Genomic DNA, 17,337 nt, shown 5'->3' on the forward strand with positions numbered 1-17,337 from the left:
TTTCCTAATCATCATCATAATTTGATGGAGGAGAGAGTCAATATGGGCTATTTATTTCAAGTACTCTGTTGCTTGAGCAAGAGGCAGATGGTTATCAAAAGCATACAAGGCAAAGATCTCCACTTGGATCTTGTTGGCTGGAGCTACCAAAAGTTGCTCTTTCAAAGGCACCGTCCTTCATTTCTCTTCATAAAATCTGCAATAATTTCAACAATAGCTTCAAAAATGTTTAATCAAAATATTGGTTTCCAGCATGAGGAAGAGGACTGCACTATTGCATCTCATTTTGTAAGTTGACTCTGAGTGTTCATCATGTTAATTCTAAGATTTCCTTTCTGGTCACTGAATATGGCATTATTAAAAAAGATGGAACAGTAGTGTTAGGCACTGGATTTCACAGCCAGTCTTTGGCTATCTGGCAAGGCATTCCAGTCCTGAAATTTTAGAGGCTTTTGAACATCTAGTTAGTGTATTGGGCTGCACAAAGGACTAGAAGACAAGAATTCCCGAGTTTTTAATCCTCATTCTGACACTGACTCACTGTGTGCCCTGGCACAAATCTTAGTTTGCCAACGTGTAAAATGAGGATAATACAGACCTTGCATTGCACAGGTATATGAGGATTAGTTAGAAAATGCTCATCGGTGTTTTTTGAAGCTGAAAAATACAAAGCACTATAAATTTTAGTCATTATTAGAAAGCTAGTTTTCCTTCTTGCTAGAATCTTGAAACACCGACACCATGCGAGCCGACAGTTTGCCAGATAAATGAGTAAATCAATCAAAATGAGCAGAAAAAAGGCAATAGAAAATGTGTGTGTGTGTGTGTGTGTGTGCGCATGTCCTTAATATATGTCATGTTACAAAGCACTGTGTGTAGTGTGTGTATGGTTTTTTAAATACCTAGTGCACATTATGTAGAGGGTTGCCAAGAGAAGAAAGCTGAGTTGGTTGGTTGGTTTCTCTGAGCTGACACGAGTAGTTTGCAAGTAGAAATGTTTAAAATAACCATGTTTATTATAATGCTTCTTATAGGCTAGAATGTGTTCAAGAATACAACAAAGAATGATGGATATTGACAATGGAACACTTTTTTTCTTTCTTTTTAAATGTTTTACTGTACAGTACAATACAGTTTTATTTTGTAGAGTGTCTTTCATACACACTGTGTCCCAAGTCTCTGTAGAGTTGAATAATACAGGACCAGAGTTAAATAACAGCGCAGGGAGAGAGATTAAGGAGGAAAAGAGATGTTTTCAAGTGATATTTGAAAAGAGCAGGAGAATTAGTCATTAGCATTATTTAAAGTGCCACAAAATGGAGTACATTTACAGACCACTAATTGGTGTATATCTGGCTATGTGCAGTGGCCAAGATTTTCAAAGCTGGGCTCCTAAAGAGAACGGATTAATTTTTCAAAGATGCTGGCCACTTGCAGCTCCTATTGATTCCACTGGGAGCTGGGGCTGCTCTGTAATTCAGGCTACTTCTATTTAGGTAAATGAATTTGGATTTAGATGCTTAACTTTAGGCCCCCAGGCTTAACATTTTTGACCAGTATGTATTAACCTACAAGACACGGTGCCCAAGTGCTGAAGAGTGAAATTGGAATGGGGTTTTTCATGCCCTCCCAAGAGCTATTCCCAGAACAAGGTTGCTGTGTGGAGAGGTGGGTTTGTGTGTTTAACAAAGTGAATGTTCGAACACTGTCTTTCCTAACTTGCTTGTGCAATTGCTTTAGCTTTTTTCTTCAGTTTTTTTTTACTACTTAACTTTGCTCTCTTCCTCCTCCTCGCTGCTGCTATCGTCTCCTGCTCTGTCTTCTGCTTTCAACACTAAAGCACGCAGCCCACTTGAGAGTTCTGTGCCCTGCCTAGCAACCCGCACGTTGGATGATGAAATCCGAGTGCAGCGCAGCCCCAGCGTGGGATGGCTAAGTAAGTCAATGATTGGGGACGTGGGGAGGAGGGCAGAGCCACTGCAGGTGAATATAGGGGTGACCAGACAGCAAATGTGAAAAATCGGGATGGGGGTGGGAGTAATAGGAGCCTATATAAGAAAAGGACCCCAAAATCGGGACTGTCCCTATAAAATTGGGACATCTGGTCATCCTAGATGAATAGGTTAGTTTGGAGAAACATAGAAAGGGGGAACACTTAGCAGTTAAAATTCTTAAATATGCACTACCATAGTAATAGCCAGAGAGATTGGAAATCCGCTCTGCATAGACTAGATCAGGGGTCAGCAACCTTTGAGAAGTGGTGTGAATTCATTTATTCACTCTAATTTAAGGTTTTGTGTGCCAGCAATACATTAACGTTTTTAGAAGGTCTCTTTCTATAAGTCTATAATATATAACTAAACTATTGTTGTGTGTAAAGTAAATAAGGTTTTTAAAATATTTAAGAAGCTTCATTTAAAATTTAAATTAAAATGCAGAGCCCCCCGGACTGGTGGCCAGGACCAGGACAGTCTGAGTGCCACTGAAAATCAGCTCGCGTGCTGCCTTCGGCACGTGTGCCATAGGTTGCCTACCCCTGGACTAGATACAGCGATAGGTGTTCATGTGACCCTGGGATGCCCCAACAGTGTTTCCTGTTCTTTTCTCAAAGTTCCATCCTCTAGTGGTGAAAGGGTAGTTCAGGTTCAATTCCCATTCAGACTCTTGTCTCTCTCCTAAGTCAGCCGGTGAAATTATCAATGAGAGGCAATGAATGTTGTGGTTTTTTGATTGAGACACCTTCCTACTTGGGACCAGACCAAGACTATAACTCATTCACTAGGTCACTAAACAGCCAACACATGGTAACAGCTTCCGGTCTGGAACAAAGTCAGATTGTCAAACTACGGGTGAAAGGCCCCATAATCTCATTACCGATCCCTCAAAGCTGCTATTACTGAGGAATTAAATTTAGTAAGTTACCTGTTATTTATGTATTTAAATATCTGATATTATTAAGAAAGTTTTTAACAAGGTTTGCCAGTTGTACAATGTATTACAAATGCAAAGTTGAATTTCGGTTCCTTACAAATGAAATCTGCATCTATGTAGGTTTCCATATATCACAGAGCTGGCAAAACTCACCAAATGTATTGTTCAGTGATGAGTTGAGCTTTGTTCAGGGCCTGTTCCTACCACTGCTCCTCATGTTGTCTTGCTGATTTCAGTGCAACTGTTTTCAGAGCAAGGTACCATCAATACAATGATGATAGCATCGGGCCCTTTACAAAGCCATAGTTGTTTTTAGTGATCATCAAATGTTTGAATCATGAATGTTAAGTTGTCAGAACAATAAAAGGTAATTATACAGTTTATTAGTAGAAAGAAATGTCAAGTTGAAGAGGTTTTGATTGGTTTATTTTTTGTGCTAGCATTTGATTGTATAAATCCAAGGGGTAACATTACTGATATCACAGATATGGTGAGGTTACTTGGCCCATATTCAGGAAATTATTCCTATTTAGCAGAGCACTTAAGCGTATGTGGCACGTACTTTAAGATAAGCATGTTCTTCAGTGCTTTGCTGAATTAGGACTCTAATGCAGAAATTCTTTCCCCCCATCTAATTGCATAGAAGAGTGAGCTGCTGAGGATTGACACAGCATGGTTTCTTGTTTCTCTGCTCCCAGACTCTGCTTTACTTGCATCTGAGCAGCGTATTAGCTGGGCTCCTGATGGTTAAATCCCTTCCCCCCCCATTTTCTGTTCTTTCTCTCTTCTTCTGAGACAGTGCTGCTAGAGTTCCTAGCACATTGCCTCTATATTGTATTTATTTCAGTAGCAGGACACCACTGGGTATGAATAACATTGTGTTAGTTCAGGTCTGGCACATGGTCATTTTAAAGAAATCTCTAGGGCTCCATTTCTTTTTGGTTGACACAAAACCATGGAACTTCTGTGCAGTGTTGGCAATTTCCCAGGAAAAACTAGTTTAGGACAGAGTGCTGGTAAATACCGGCTTACATCTGGTTTAAACTGGGAAATGCGGGGGAGGGGGGAAAGGGTGGCATCCGTGTTCAACAAGCACGGAATGAATCTTTTCAAACTTTGGATACATCCATTCAAAACTGAGGAATAGGCTCGGTCTATCCACTACATCAAAGTTAGTCTTCTGCTACAGAATACTGCGTGGCCAAGTGGACCTGGACTGGCAGTCTGCAAATTTGCCTCCTTCTGATTGCTTAGTGCTTCAAGCCTACTCCTCTGCATTACTGTCAGGTTCATATAACCAGATGTTTTTGACTTTTTTATATAATATTGAAAACGGAAATGAGTCATGACATGTATACCTTCTTTGAGGAAAATACCGAGCCAAATATATGCAGACATTCTGATGTTCGGTATAATAATTACATATATTAGCAGTGCACCCACTGCAGTTGTACTTTAATTTAGGGTTGTACAAATAAAATCGATGAATCTACTGCCTTATGTAACCACAATTTGAATATGTAACTAAAATTAAATGTAATGGGGTGCGTGTAATGAAACAGCTTTATTTAAAAAAATGCCTTCAACTGGGACTAACTAGTTTTTCATGGGGTGGTAAAACCATTTTATCTTGTAAAAACTGCCTCTGGCCATCCCGGCTTTTGTGGCAACGTTGTTTAGCAAGGATGCCACATGCTACTAACAGAATCTACTCAAGTTTGTATTTCTCCAGCTGTTGATGATGTCTGCATGTTAGGTGGGTCCGCTTTTTAGTTGCACACTTTAACACAAGGCCATTTAAGTGCTTCTAGTTTTTTGCTTGCTTGTCTTATAAATCATATTTCTTCTTCTCTTCCCTCTCCACGGCTTGCCACTAGTCCTTTCCTCTCTTTAGTATGCATTTTTCTTTCTTGTAGCAAGTGACACCATTCATATCTTAGTTTGGTTTTTCCCACAAGGAAACACGCTTTTTTTTGTGGGCCTATGGAAAAATTCCTAGATGTAACTCCTGCCAGTACTGGAAAAACAGCCTGTAGGAAATGGGATCTTAGCTCAAGGATAAGTAAAGTTCAGCTTAAAGATCTTTGGTGACTTGAGGTCAGGGTCACCCCAGTTGGAGTCGGGAGGTGCAAACTAGAAACTGCAGCTCCCTGAACCAGCAAGTCTTGCTTATACTTAAGTGTGGATGGATGGGAGATTGGAGTCCCTACTGCTGCTTCCTCTTAGGGGTTCCCCTGGGGAAGGGCAACTTCAGCTTCCACTGGGGATTTTACAGGAGGCTGGCAGTGGAAGATGTGGAGGAGGGGAGACGCTGAATCCGCACCTTGCCCTGCTGACCAGGGTCGTGTCACCATGGCCCTCCTCACTTTTTGGGTAAGCCTGGCCCTTTGCTGGTTCCCTGTGTGGAAGGGAGGTTTTGGTAGCATTGTGATACCCCCATAACCTCTCCCTGGCAGTCTCTAATGCAGTGAGACTGCCACGGTGGGGATATTGTTACATTCACACAAGAAGCAGTTGCAGTGGCGCTGATTGCATGAAACGGTGGATTGTCTTGCTTGTCTTTGGGACAGTCCATGCAGCAATACTGTTTTTTTGTCAGAGAAATGTGGTCAGGTCCATACAAGCTGCATCTGTTATACCGTTCTGGGAGTCCTGAAGCACCCATGCCACATTGCCCAGCAGTTGTCTTGTATTTAGAGGCCTTTGGGTAACTTCTAACAGGGCAGTGCATGCTGGGATGGAGTTCATAGGGTCAGCTCAACTGGTAGAGATACAATGCTTGCAGCTTCCCATCCATGCTCTGAAGAAGCCAGTGCAGAGCGTGCTCATTTGAGCCTGGCCTGAACTGAAGACCTTGTCCCAGAGTTTGACACCAATGCTTATAAAATGTCTTGAAAGACTGTGGTGTGTGGACGTGAAACTTGCAAAGTATTGCAAGCTCAAGGTGTTGGAGCCTATATTCTGCCTCGGGCAGGTGGCCAAAAGGAGCTGAAGATGTGCGTCATCTATATCTGGCAGCTGTATTCAGTCAGGATTGTGAGAAGCTCACATCACATCCCATCAGCTACAGGCACTTCCTTAGGCTCTGATATGCAGATCTAAAGGTGAACAGACCAGTGAGTGAAGACTTTGTAGCTTGTTGTGCCAAGTGAAGATAGAAAAAATAAGCCTGAATTTGACTGGTGGTGTGTTTCATCATTAAAGACCCAGGATAATTAGGAGTGATAGCTGCTTATATCAGGGCTGGATGTTGCCCTTTACCTCCTACTCTCAAGTTGTCTTATCTATGAAGAAACTCAAGGAATTGTGACTCTCTTGAAAAAAAAGAGACATGAGGAGTTAACCTGAAGATGACACTTGCCCTCCATACAGTGTTCCTTTAAAAGAATTTTCGAGATCTAAGAACCTATTTGTGGCTATCTGTTCAAACTATTTTCATGCTCCTTTAGGGTCAGTTCTCATGAGAGTCTGAATTCAGGAGTCCGGTTTCTTGTGCGCTTAGTATTTCCAACACCTGTTGCCCCTAAATTTCCAGAAGTAGCTGGTGATTTAGCCACGTGGCTGTTAGTGAAAGTCAAGAGAAAGGACTTGTGTAGCTTCCTCCCCTGCAGTGTTTTGAAAATGTAGGGAATTAGGGTTAAATCTTTCCCCTGATATCCAGTGGGTTGGGATGGGAATGAGTGTGAAGGTGTTGGGAGCAGCTGTGCATGCAAAGTGCACTAGCTGCTGTGTTACAAAATGCAGAGTGATGTGCTAGCAGGATCAGGCGTTGAGTCTCCATTAAAAAGGATTCATAAACATAAAATCGGATAAATGTACAGCCATAAACATTAAAAACAAGAGTTCACACTTGAGCTTTAGAGTAAATGGTTGTTTTATGGTCCCTTGTTTTCCAGCTGTGACTGTTGGCTCATCTTTAACACTGAGGTTAGCCAACTAAAGATTGAACTACCTGCATTTTATTTTGTTGGAAGGTGAAAGCCTTTCTGCCTGAAACAGAAATGCCAGGGTTAAATCTATTTATTTTTCACAGCGGTTAGTAGAATGTCTGGACTTAGTTTCTGGCTAAAGTAAGTCATTATAGCATCGCAAGTAGCGATGCCATAGTTACAGCTGAGATGGGTACAGCTCTACATCTCAGAAACAGAAGGTGATACAGAATATGGCCTTTTCTTTAGGGTCACTTCCTTCCCCGCTGAATTCAGTGGGACTTTGGCCCCTAAGACCAGGATCACAGAGCCCCTTTTGAAAAGTTTCAATTGGAGGAAACATAGTGCAGTTACTGTGATGCTGTGTTTGATCTGAAGGCCCCTCACTAGCAATATGAGCGGTAGCTGGAAGGGCAGGGTTGTTTTTTTTTTGGAGAGCCCCTCTGCTCTGGAGTTCACTTATCCCATTAGATTAACAGTTTTCTACCGATGTACTTCAATCGTAAATCAAGAGTGGATGTTTTCCTGAAAGATCTGCTCCAGTTCAAACAGGAATTAATTCAGGGAAATTCTATGGCCTGAGTTATACAGGAGGTCAGCCTGGGTGATCACAGTGGTGCCTTCTGGCCATATAATCTGTGAATCTATTAACCTAAAATACAGCATTCCAGGCATGTTAGTTCAGTCTTGGACATCTCATAAGAAAGATCCCACCAAATTTTGTGATGTGGACAGATATCTATTGGTGAGTAGCTGGAAATGGCCTGACTCAGTCCATGTGTGGCCCAGTCGAGATTTGGAGCTAGAAATCCAGATGTTAGTTCATCAACAGGACCATCTTTTTTTGCCAGTGCAGCCAACAGAAAATGGAATTACACCTTCAGCAAATAGCCTTCCCCATAGCAGCACAGCACAAGCCGGCTCCAAAACTCTTCTGAATACTCTCAAATGTGTTAAAACAGCTTGGAACATTGTTTTAAATAAAGCAATTGGCAAGTTTTTAGGTCCCCCCCCCCAAAGTTTTCTTTTTTGTTTTTTAAACTTGAAGCCACTCTTGCAATGGCCTCTGTGACCATATGACATGGCTGCAGACACTGCCAAGATTTGGAGATCATATGACAAGAAAAGCTCCTTAGACAATGAGAAATCAATCCCAACATCTCCCTGTATGCTGCTGCATCCAACGAGCAGCCCAAACTACCCAGCCCAATAGCAATGGGTAGGTGGTAAATGTGGGATACAGCAATTGTGCCCGACCAATGAGCATTCCCATCTTTGAAGGTATGTGAACTTCTTCAAAGCTGTTTAGCTCCGCTGTAGTCAATATTGTCTGTTTCATCTCTCATTTAATAATAGGAAAGGACACTCAATAGGAACCTTTTGCTTCAATTCACCCAGCTGTGTGATACCAATTATGGGTTTGAACAGGTTCTATATTTACAAAAAAAAATGCCTTCCCGTGTCTTTATTTGATTTCAGATTGTCTTTATTTGATTCCATGCTTCTCCATGCAGTTCTATTGTTTTCTTTTTAACCCATATGTACATTATGTACATATAAAAAAATGCCCAGAATTGGCAGCCTGTCTGTAACTTTTAAAAACTAACGAATCAACTAAATGCAAGAAGAAAAATCACTGAGTTTTAATAATGCACTACAGGATTTAAAGAATCCAGCCTTATTTTGCTTCTCCATTTCCTCTATGCTCTGTGGCAAATATTTCTTTACGTTCTGTTCAAAATGAGGAAGGTTGTTTTCAGAAACACAAAACAAGGTATATATTGTAGAATAGATGCAAATATGCTGACAGGCAAATTTGCTGGATTTTTACCCCCTATGAATTTTTTTTATTATGTATCACACACACACAAAGCACGAATCCGATACTTTAGGGGCACCACTAAGGTTGGCATCCTGAAAGTTAAACCAGGGAACATTTGAGGCTGCACATAACTGGTCTCAGACATGTAATTTCCCACCTGACATGTAGGCACTCTGGGAAATTTTTGCATAAGGTTGGCTTGGATGATGGGAGGAAGTTTGCAGGTCTCCTCGCATAGCATCTATCCAAGCTCAGCTGCTTACTACTGTTCTTTAGCCATTCTTGTTCAGAGTAATGCTGAACCCTGTGAATATTGTAATTAAAACTGAATCAGGAAAATAATATATTGAGTCTGTCCATTTACTTTCCTCCCAGTGAGTCCAAACCCTTTTGATTACTTGAAAGCTGTCTCAATATGTATCGACAGCCTCATCTTAAAAGGGGAGGTATATGTATGTGCATGCTGTATACACAAGTAAGGTTAACGATGGAGATAAAAAGGAAAGTGAATTGGAACTTCCCTAAGCACTGGAGACCCTCTGATAGGACCTCTAGGAAATCCCTACTGAAAGTCATTTAAATTGATGAAATTTGGGAAGATCAGAATAGCAATTTGCTGATCCCCATCCTGGATAAGTAAGTTAGGTAGACATGTTCAAGGACCCTGGATTTTGTTTAACTTGCACCACTTCAGTGTCCCGGAAGATATATACTTATTGGAAGATGATACAAATTGTTGCCATAATATCACTTGTGCCCCAGAAGTTTTTAATTGAATTCCTTATCAGAAAAGGGGGGCTTGAGAGCAGTGTTGTTGCCTTAACAAAAGGTGCCAGTGGCTTACCAATCTTGGCACCTGAGTTATATCTCCAGCAGTGCGAAGGTGGCTGAACATCGTAACACTAGGAGTAGATTTTCAAAAGAGCTCAGTTCCTAGTTGTGCCCCTGAATGGAGTAACCAGATTTTCACAGGGTGCTCAGCTCCCAGCAGCTTCCAGTGAGAACAGTGGGAGCTGCTCAGTACTGATCTCTTTTGGAAGCCTGGCTTTTGGATTTTAGTTTGAACAAACCTCCATAAATTAAGAAGCTTATTTTGAGACATATCCCAACCTAGACTCTGAAAACTCGGTTGGGAAATCTCACAGCAACTCTTTGAGATTTTTCTGTAGCTCTACTTCTGGTCGTGACTAGAAAAATCTGTGATAAGAGGCTCTCTTGCTGTATGTCAGAACTTCTGGTTCCAGCAGAAGTCACAGAGAAAGTATCCTAAAATTTCAGAACCATAAAAAGCGCATACATGGAAACTGACATGCCTTTTAGATTGAGGGTATTATATTTGTCGTCAATGTCTCTCTTTGGCCACTGTTTGATTTTTTTTTTCTTCTTCTTGTAGTTATGACTGTTCCTGTGTGTGGGTTTTTTTTAATAAAAAATGTAAGGGTTCTAATAGAATTTTAGAAATGAATGAAGGTTTGGTTGCTTCTTATTTTTCCAAGTTATTTCCTCCTCTCTGCCGCAGTGTCTGAAAACATAAAGGTTCAATGGGAATAATTGTCTATAAGCTTGCGCACAATTACTATCTGGCTTTGCTGCCTTGAGGTCTGCTAGGTTACTTTACTGACATTTTAAGGCTGAGCAGTGTATATCTTGTCAATCACTTCTTTGGAAGAAAGGTTAAGTCCACCTATTTAAACTTTTGGTCTCTGTCTTTTGGTTAATTTCAGTCTGCTATCCTATTGATGACAGTGGTTTACACCAAGTTGATGTGCAGATAGTTTTGTCTCTTCTGTTCAGCAGTCTCAGAATTAGCCTATGGTTGACAGGGAGGGTCAGTTAACAAGGTAATTGGAAGAAAAGTAATTTCTTCTAACCAGCATCAGCTGTTACTATAGACAAGCTCCCAGTATGCAGTGTTGATTAAACCAGCTGTTCTGTCAGCTTACTTAGAAAGCTTCCTGTTCTCTTAACTGGGGGGGACTAGTGTAGGAAGGGTTACCTGTCAAACATGTCCAGGAGCAGCGCTCAAACTCTGTTTTTTGGAAGTGCCTTAAACTTTATTTTATTTCTGTTTCATACTGAGGGTGTGTCTACACTACTCGCCAGAACAGTGGGCAGCAATTGATCCAGCGGGGGTCGATTTTTATCAACCACTGAGCGCTCTCCCGTTGACTCTGGTACTCCACCAGAAGAAGGAGCACAAGCGGAGTCGACGGGAGAGCATCAGCTGTCGACTTACCGCAATGAAGACACTGCTGTAAGTAGATCTAAGTATGTTGACTTCAGCTACGCTATTCATGTAGCTGAAGTTGCGTATCTTAGATCGACCCCATGCGGTAGTGTAGACAAGCCCTTAGTGTGGGAATTTTGTGGACCAGATACTATGAATTTTTAGTTTCCTTCTATCCCCTTTGCAACTTTGAACTCCATAAAGCACGCTGTATCTGGCTCTACAATTTTTCCAGTTTGGCCCACTACCCTGCCCTCCTTATGCAGCCCTTTTGGAAGGTAATGCTATAGCCAGGCCCTCTGTGTCCTTTTTGCTGGGTTGTAACAGATGCCTTAACTGGTATTGACCTTGTCCTTACAGGCAGTCCAGCCATGACTCATAGAAACCTGACTTCCACCAGTCTGAATGACATCTCTGATAAACCTGACAAAGAGCAGGTAAGCTTCAAATTCTGACTTCATTTGAAGTTGTACAGGGGGATGTGGGTGGGTGAGTTTGGACCATAAAACTGGAGTGCAAGAGATGGGCAAGAAACAGGTAAGTAGATGGGTCAGGTGTTCTGCATGGCCGGCTTACAAAATGCCCCAATTGTAAGTATCAGCCATTTATAAAGCAGCAGCTGTGGTATTATCAGGGATGAAGGAACCACTGCTTGCGGTAGTTTGTGGTGTGACTAAGAGATTTGGCAGCCATATTGCTGATTTACTGGTTAAGCAAAGTACGTTGTCCTTTTCCTTGAGAAGTGAATGGATAACATCTAGCTTCTGATTATCTCCAGCTTTCCTCTACATGTTGAAAGGGAGATGCACACTTTCAGCCTAGGTTCCGCAACACACTTTATAGAGGATGATATGACTTAGAGCTGCTTGTACCACAGGGTGTGCACTCCCATCTGGTGGGTGATGGATTCCTTATCAGTGATCACGTCAAAAACGCACATTTGACCAAAACGGTCTTAAAAGAAACCCAAGCTGATATAAAATAAAAGTTTGATTGGGTAGACCTATGATATCAATGAACATAAAGCCTTTGTTACCAGCCTCCAATAATTTACCTGTTTGAGGTTCTCTGAATGGGACAGTGTTTGTGGTGCCTTTGCATGTGCTAAGGGAATCATACTTACTTCCTTGGTGTGGTGTCTCATCTTTTCAGAGAGTTTAGGGTTTGAACACTTTGAAAGCTAGCGTTTGAATAAATGCTCTGTGCAAATTTCGATTATCCTTTTGTTACAGATTCAAAACCAAGATATTCTCAAGGTGTGACTGTTTCTTTGGTGGCATCTTTTTTTTCTTCTTCTACAATGTTTATTCCCTTGGTTATTTCTTGATGCAAAGGAGAATTACATAGTTAATGTATTTCCCTGAGAATGTTATGATCAGCCAGGTGAGAATGACTCAAGTCCTTCACAGTGATCGTTGCTGGCAATGTTGCTGCTGCTTATTTGAACAGAGCTGAGTTTTTGTGTTAAAGGGGCACATGAACACAGTCACTATAAGAAAAATAGTTCAAAATAACTTCAGGTTCTACAACTGCCTTTCAGTGCCCCCAGCCAAATTTTGTGGTTTATGCTATTGCATATTTCTCTGGTGTAAAACAAAAAAATTCTCTCTCTGTTTGCTGGATGGAAGATCCACACAAAAGTGGGGAAATGACTGACTGGAGAAACACCGAAATGGACTATATACAAAAACTGCAGTCAAATGCACGGAGTAGAAAGAATAGAGAGACACACATTTTCCCCTCTAATCTTAGTTTTAATAATCTGTTAATAACTTTCTTGGAAGTAATTTTTTAATTTTTTTAATTTATTTTTATTTTTTTGGGCAAAATATCCAGTTTTGTCAAAGCCAAATTATTTTGTGGAGATAGTTTGGTTTTGTGAGAGAGCAAGATACCCTCGCTGTAGATGGGTTGGGGGTCTGCCTTGGAATCTTTTAGACCCAGGTTCAAGTCCTCGTTTTCCCTGAATCAGAGGAATTGGGGATAAAGAGCTCTGCTGTAATTCAGACAGAGCAAAAACTTAAACCTGAGTCTCCCACATCCCCCACCAGCACCCTAACCACCAGGCTATAGAACGAAAACACAACAGTGTGTTTTCAGAAAGATGCTTTCATTCCAACGTGGAACAAAACCAATCGCAAAACCTCAGAAGTTACCACAGGATGGAATTGCCATCCTCTGTGCTCTGGTTGGTAGTGTCTTTCAAAGTGTGTGTGTGTGTGTGTGTGTGTGTGTGTGTGTGTACACACATACACTCTCTCTGATTGTAAGGAAGCCTTGATGTATATTTTTATTGATAGAAAGGAACATGAGGCAAAATCCTGTATTTAACAGGAAAGGCAGCAATGTAATATAGTATAAAATGTTTCGTAATCTGGACCCCATATCCTCAGTAGCAAGCTAGACCTAAACACTGCAACAATTTCCTCAGTTTTATGCAGCAGAAGCGTCACTGAATTTTGCATCACTGAAATTTTAGTGGCAACATCAAGCAAATCCAGACATAGGTTTTTTTTTTTTAAATTGTGTTATTCATTTTTATATTAAATGCAATCAGATCTATTAATACTGTGTTTATTCCCAAAGTGAGATTTGAAATGTGCAGTAGAATTCCGTATGGACAATGACTGTCTGTTTATAGTGAAACACTGCTGGATTTCAACTAACTTGGTCTAAAATGTTTGTTAGTTATTTAGCAGACATCCTGCTAATGAGCTTTTCACAAAAAAACTCTTGCCACATAAGTTGGTCAAAGTTAGCCCAAGAAATCACTTTGGACCCGAACTTTAGTTACTCATTGGCTCATATGCCTACTTTGATAAAATTGGTGAAATTACGATGATGCGTTGTAACTTTCTTGAGCTAAGCACTTACCAAGCAATCCAGGAAGCTAGGAAATAAGTCATGATTTAATGACAACAGGGTATGTAAAAAGAACTGATTTTCTTGCCTTGACAGCTGAGTAGCTGGCTTTCATTATTTTGGTTCACAAGGCTGTATATTGGAATGTGATTCTACTTAAAAAAGAGGCTCCCCCATTTTTATTGATTTGTTTGTGTGCATTGGAGACCATCCTATCTTTAAATGGTGGTGTACTGAAGTTTGTTGATGGTGTGTGTGTGTTAGGTCAAGACAGGAAATAACTTGCAAATAAAAAGGGGAAAATTGTGTTTACATGTTTTAAGTGACAAAAAAGTTTTGGACAAGTTTGTGTTCTCTTCTCCTGCCTATTTATCTTTTTATGCAAAGTACAATGATGAGTTAATAGCAAAGTACAATGAGTTAATAGCATAATAAGATTATAACCAGAACTTGGGTTAATCTGTGTTCCAGTAGGCTCTTAGTAAGCAGAAAAACACCTGGGGAGCATTCGAGGATCTGGAAAAACATATACTGTTTGCTCTCTGTTCACAGTGAAGCTGTTTGTTCCTCTGAAGGGTTTTTTTTTTTGTTTTGTTTTTTTGTTCTTTTTTTCTAAAGGGAATTTAGTGTTGGTGTAAAGTGTTTGAGTGATTGCACTGTGTCCCCAAACAGTCGCTACACATGCTAATGTCTGTCAGTAGCTGCTAGGCTTCATGTGAAAGGCTCCTTATCCAACTACCAATCTCTGGAACCATCAGGTCTCATCTTTTTCCATACTGGGGCCCTGCAGTAGTTCCCTTCCATATCTGGGATGCCCTCCCATTTTAGTAATATAGAAGAACGGGGATCATGGCCCTCTGACACAGATTTCTGACCCTGACTCCAGGGGTTTTGCACCCCTCAGGTTGAGAACCTCTCTGCCTTAAACCATACAATCTCCCTATTTCTCTGAAGTTCTCATTTGGAGAGTGGCTTCTTCCAGGCACCCAAAAATGGAGAGGACCCCTCACTTATTGATGTACACACCACACACTTTTCTAAAATGCTTAGCACTGGCCTAACTCTGTTCCCACGGAAGCCAATAGTAAAATTCCCTTTAACTTTAGTGGGGATGAAGTTTTACCAGCGATAAGTACGACTGTCGATCCCATCCCATTGCTGTATTTTTGTCATGTCCTAGTGTAATTTAGTAATCTAACAGCCTAGCTATGTAACTGTGTAATGAAGTGTGTTTGGTTTGTTTGAGTGTTACTTTTGATTCCATCTTCTGATACCAGTATCCGTGGTGTAAATCATCACAGGCATGAATAAGGCATACATGCCTGCTTCTAAAGATGTAAAGAGAAGACCCTGTTCAGGAATGACACTTATTGAAGTCAATAGAACTTAAGCACATGCTTAAAGTTAAGGACATGTTTACGTGCTTTTTTTGAATTGAGGCCAAAATGTGTAAACCCCACAAGTATTAGATAGTTGCAATATACCTAACTGTGTTATTTTTATGGTTGGTTGGGATCTAAATGGTTAATTTCCCCTTAGATAATTATAGACTAACTTTGCACTTTATGCTTATCTTTGGAAAACCAATTGCCTGCATTTATTACCACTGACTTAAAAAAAAAAAAAATCTTGTCACTAGTTTAGTGTAAATCTGCCCCCCTCTCTCCCAATACAAAATATGCTTTATTGACTGCAGGTTATTGACTCCATGTGATAAGCAGTCAGATTAGACCTGTATCAAAGAACAGGTTGCTCCATAAATAGTGGTGGGGTTAAGAAATTTCCTTTGCATAATACTTTATCCAAGGTCTCTTTCTTGTACTTGGAATAAGATGACATGGCATTGTCATGAGAAGCAGATATAGCCGATAATAAAATCATGTGGAAAGCCTGAAGCGATAAAGCCCTGTGCTGGGTTTCTAAGATAGAGAAAAGAGGAATGTCTAGTTTAAGTTTAAAATCATATGTTTCACTCATTTCCCTGCACGTAACTCATAGAAAACGGATTATTTTGAAGTCGTAGTAACAACAAGAATAAGTAAGGTCTGTTGCCAAAATGGTGAGTTCGCAGAAAAGCTGAACTGTGGATCTTAACTGCACACAAAGAACACCTTGAATTTAGATCTTACGTTTCCCCCACAGACACACACAGCATCATATATATTGTGTGTGTACGTATCTCAAACCTGTATATTTGCAGATGTTGCTGCGGCTGTGATTATGGTTTTAGGCCGCACTGTGTAGCGGCTTATCTGCTGAAGGAAGTCTCTTGTGACAATGCAGAGTCTGTCCCTGTCAGGGGAAAGGTGTTTTATGTTGTCATCCGGCCATGGGTAAAAGGTGTCCCATCATTTGGCATTTCTCACTTTTTACAAGGGGAGTGTCAAACTCCCCATGATCATAACCAGGCTAAAATTGTGAAACAGTCTAATTTGCTGCACGCAGGCCCTCACATGGTTGTATTTTCAGTGTAGAAAGGGCCGTATTGCCTCCCTCTCCCATTTTTCTTTTCTTCCTATTATAGCTGAGCCACAGGAATGGGAATGTCTGTATCCTACTAGAAGGAAATAACTACTCCACATCTCCCCGTCAGGTGCAGGGTGCTGTTCGCTTGCATAGCTTTTTAAGGCCAGAACGCCCCATTGTGATAATCTCGTCCGACGACCTGCATAACAGAAGCCATAGAATGTCTTCCATTGTTTTCTACATCCAGCCCGTAACTTCTGGCTGAACCAGAGCATAGTTCTTTTAGAAAGACATCCAGTCTTGATTTAGTCTTCAGCTAGCACTTATTAGGGCACTGGAAGCCTCAGTGCATTGCCAGTGGGCTAGAGGGTCTTTCGCCTCTAGGTCACCTGCTCAAAGCCAGCCCAGCTCAACAGGGAATGCAGGTTGTTTCCATCTGTTGGATGTTTGGTGACCCCTATGTGAGATGAGTTTGATGGGGCTCAGTTCCAGCTCCTGTATCTCAAAATCTGCTGGCACCCTCAGCAGAAAGGTCAAGAACTGTATGAGCATGCCAGCGGATGTATCTCTTGAGCTCTAAAGGAAGTCCTTTCTCCTCCTTCCCCAGATCTGGGTTGGGACAGGCTGGCAAGGTAGTGTGGGTGGGAAGTTTGCTCTGCTACTGCCTTGTAGATAAACAAACGGCTTCTTTTGCCCGGGCTGCTAATCCAACTCCTTTCACCAACACTAAATACACACACACCGGTTTTTTAAATTAAACTCTATGGTGAGCTGCAGGTGGCTTGTAAGCATGAAAATTAGTTCATTAAATAATCAACATTCCCCCCCACCCCCACGGCAGTGAAAAACTGACTTATTGTGCCTTGTTAAATTTAGATTGCACAAATAACTGCAAACTGATTCTGCATTATGAGCTTCTTTCAGAAGTGATCATGGTCCTGAGTCAGTCACACCTCTCCACTAGAACCTATTGCTGCCGATTATTAACCTGAACTTAAATGAATCACACAAAATGCTATTTTTAAGCACAATTTATCGGTTTTACTTTTTTCCCTGGCAAATCTATAAAAGATAATTAAAGAGGAGGCGAGTTCCATTTT

General features: G+C 41.0%; 1 protein-coding gene across 6 annotated transcripts in view; it reads left to right on the forward strand.

Moving 5' to 3' along the window:
- Positions 1-17,337, forward strand: part of SLC4A4 (solute carrier family 4 member 4) — a 251,234-nt gene that overhangs the window by 132,692 nt on the left and 101,205 nt on the right. For 5 of the 6 annotated variants that reach the window (XM_054029025.1, XM_054029024.1, XM_054029026.1 and 2 more), the window contains exon 7: positions 11,270-11,346. In XM_054029025.1, the coding sequence (XP_053885000.1) occupies positions 11,270-11,346 (77 nt within the window). Of the gene's footprint in view, positions 1-1,840; positions 1,937-11,269; positions 11,347-17,337 lie in introns of all 6 variants that reach the window. The other variant, XM_054029029.1, reaches the window with a different exon arrangement.

Source organism: Malaclemys terrapin, chromosome 5, assembly GCF_027887155.1.
Source record: "Malaclemys terrapin pileata isolate rMalTer1 chromosome 5, rMalTer1.hap1, whole genome shotgun sequence".
Taxonomy (NCBI): domain Eukaryota; kingdom Metazoa; phylum Chordata; order Testudines; family Emydidae; genus Malaclemys; species Malaclemys terrapin.